General features: G+C 43.1%; 1 protein-coding gene across 1 annotated transcript; it reads left to right on the top strand.

Moving 5' to 3' along the window:
- The first annotated feature begins 1,771 nt into the window (after positions 1–1,771).
- pigq (phosphatidylinositol glycan anchor biosynthesis, class Q) lies at positions 1,772–3,166 on the top strand. The gene is made up of 3 exons (XM_023978471.3): positions 1,772–1,960; positions 2,305–2,366; positions 3,014–3,166. The coding sequence occupies exons 1-3, from the start codon at positions 1,864–1,866 to the stop codon at positions 3,164–3,166; spliced, it is 312 nt and encodes a 103-aa protein (XP_023834239.1). The 5' UTR covers positions 1,772–1,863.
- The last annotated feature ends 62 nt before the right edge of the window (positions 3,167–3,228 follow it).

Here is a 3,228-nt window from a genome sequence, read left to right as displayed (position 1 = left end):
ACTAAAGAATAGAATTCCACTACAGAGTCCATAATTATAACAAATTGACATGCTAATCCTTACACATGAACGCTGCACATCATTCGCGAAGCGGATCAGATGCCATTCGCACAATAGTTGGCATATATTAGTTAGCTCGGGGTGTGTTCGTAGCTTGATCGGTTGGAGAGGAAGTTAGTTTCTGTTGGAAGTGAAGTTAGTTTTCTGTGGGTGAAGTTAGTCTTGAGTAGGATTGTGGAAGTTGAAGTTTAGTTCTGTTGGACGTGAAGTTCTTAGTTTCTGTTGGAGGTGAAGTTTAGTTTCTGGTTTGGACGTGAGTTACGTTTCTGTTGGAAGTTGAAGTTAGTTTTCTGTTGAGTGGAAGTTAATTCTGTGGAGTGGTTCAGTCTGTTGCGAGTGAAGTTAGTTTCCTGTTTGGGAGTAATTGTGAGTGAAGTTCGTTTCTGTTGGAAGAATTCCGTCCGGGTCTCTGTTCTGGGCTATGTGGGTGGATTAATAGTCAGAGTGACAGTTCGTTTATAGAATGGATGTTTCGGCGGTTGTCATTTCTCACAGTTCACAAGTGATACCGAGAATTCCCTAGCTGCACAGACTAGTAGTCGAAATCAAAACACTTTTATTAATTCGTCTAAGAGAGTTTTTTAACCAAGTGGTATGGTTAAAGTTCAGCAATGTGTACTTTAAAACCTTGGTCGTTCCCGACCGCATGGAGAGAAAACATGGTCTAAATGTAATTTCTCAGAGTTGGTTAGGCCTTTTATTCGGATAGCAGAGAGGGATCTGTCCTTGGATGTCCTGACCCAATGGCTCTAGGGGCGCGGCCTCCGTGTTAGTTCAAAATCAAAACGGGATTTGTGTATTTTTCTTCATTTAAACAGTTCCAAAATCATATTAGCAACAATTATACCAAACAGTATCCAATACTCCACTCAGTTCATTTTATACAACAAACAGAATGTTAAACCTTCATATTGAGGTTTATTATATAAGCAGCACAGCGGTATGTTAGGTAATCGTAGATCCCACAGTCTCTCATGAGTGTCCCACATGGGGAACAAACGGGCATGTTTAATAGCTGGACTCTCCACCGCATCTTTCTATACTTTTGCAGGAATATGAAATATGTTTCGTACCGTCAAGGTGTCTCTGTGAGGTGGAGAAGAGAATCCTTTTTGTCATGAACAGTTTAGCACCCTCTCTCTTTATTCACTGTTTTGGCCCATGAGGAGAAAGCTCTCCTCCCAGGAATTTACGCAGCGTATCTCTCCTGTGATCACAGCATGGTTGGTTAGAAGGAGCGAAAAGGGAAGAGGCAGGGTGAGGGGATGGGTATGTGCATTCCCAAGCAGGCAAGTCATGACACAGTGAACTAACTACGTGGGTGTGTATTTGTTACAGTGAACTGAGTGGTGTGTTGTGTTTCAGTTGTTCATCGGGACGTTACTCTTTCACCATCCTGCTTGTCCTCCTGCCCACCACAGCTCATATTAACACCTATGTTTATACCCTTTGGTGAGAACACCACACTACACACACACACACACACACACACACACACACACACACACACACACACAGGCACTTTAATCCCCTCTACAAATTGCTCTCCATCCATGGGCTCAAGCCCTGCGGCTGACCCTGGCTACTCAAATGTGTTCTGGGGTGTTGGGAAAGGAACAAGAAAAACCCACATTCTCATTCTAACCAATGGACAATAAAGTATCTATTCTTTGACCCCTTACTGTCTCTGTGTGTCTGTCTGTCTGTCTGTCTGTCTGTCTGTCTGTCTGTCTGTCTGTCTGTCTGTCTGTCTGTCTGTCTGTCTGTCTGTGTGTCTGTGTCTAGCTCCGCCTTGTGGTAGTGATGGTCCAGGGAGTGGTCCATCTCAGTGTTGACTTCATCAACTCCTTCCCTCTGTTCGCCATGGGCCTCCGACTCTTCAGATCCTACAGACTGGCAGGTGGGAGGGACCATCTCCGCCAACGTGTCGAAATGTGTAGAATGGCAGGAAGTGTACTTTCAAACTTAGTGGAAGTGACAGCGTTTTAACTACTTCGCCGATATGAAACAGACAATCAGAATGTCAGTCAAAAATATCAAATTCCCAGTTTATGCTACAAAACCGACTTTATAAAATGTTTTAAAAAATGTTCTGTACTGTGGTTTCTATATTCCTTTATTTAACCAGGTTAGTCTCTATTTTTAAGAGAGACCTGGTTGAATGAGGGAGGGGGGAGGGAGGAGAGGGTGCTGGGCTGGGCTGTGATGTTCTGTGTTTGACTGAGATGTGTGTGTTCTCTACAGAGGGGGTGAAGTTCAGAGTGCTCTGTGAGGAACCAGGAACACCTCTACACCTCATGATGGATGTAAGACATCTCTCTCTTTCTGTTTCTCTCTCTTCTCTCTCTCTCTCTGTTTCTCTCTGTATCTTTCTCTCTCTGTTTCTGTCTCTCTCTGTTTCTTTCTCTGTATCTTTCTCTCACTCTCTTCTCTCTCTGTTTCTCTTCTCTCTCTCTCTGTGTTTCTCTCTCTGTATCTTTCTCTCTCTTCTCTCTCTTTCTGTATCTTTCTCTCTCTTCTCTCTCTCTCTTTCTCCTCTGTTTATTTCTCTTCTCTCTCTTTTTCTGTCTTTCATTTAATTTTTCACAACATAAATTCTGTCTTCCTTTTCGTTCTGTCTTTTAGTTTATGTAATCATTTAAAACTAGATCCACACAAAATGATGCACTTGATTAAGAATCATTGAGGACACACAAAAGTATACGACTTATTTCAATTGTGATCCTCTTTCATGATAGCGTTTGGCATATGTGGCAGAATAAGAAAAACGGAAGCTACAAATGTCAGTCAGTTTAGGTTATTTAGTCCTGTAAAACCACAACATCATTAGACATACCATACACACATGTGTCATTCACAGTTTAGGTTATTTAGTCCTGTAAAACCACAACATCATTAGACATACCATACACACATGTGTCATTCACAGTTCCCTCCTCCGTCTCTCTCTCAGATTAACCCTCTGAAGGTGAGCAGTGTGGTTCAGACCTACAGGACCCCCACCTACAGCTGCTACCCTAAAGACTCCTGGCTGGCCCTCTGCAAGAAGCTGTTCCTGGGAGAACTCATCTACCCCTGGAGACACAAGACTACCAAGATAGACTAGGACCAGGGGGGAGAGACAAAGGGGAGAGATGGAGAGAGAGAGATGGAGGGGAGAAGCTGTTT

The sequence above is a fragment of the Salvelinus sp. IW2-2015 genome, linkage group LG4p (genome assembly GCF_002910315.2).
Source record: "Salvelinus sp. IW2-2015 linkage group LG4p, ASM291031v2, whole genome shotgun sequence".
In the NCBI taxonomy this organism is placed as follows: Eukaryota; Metazoa; Chordata; class Actinopteri; order Salmoniformes; family Salmonidae; genus Salvelinus; species Salvelinus sp. IW2-2015.
The sequence above is the reverse complement of the archived record's forward strand: the minus strand, read 5'-3'. Positions and strand labels throughout refer to the sequence as shown.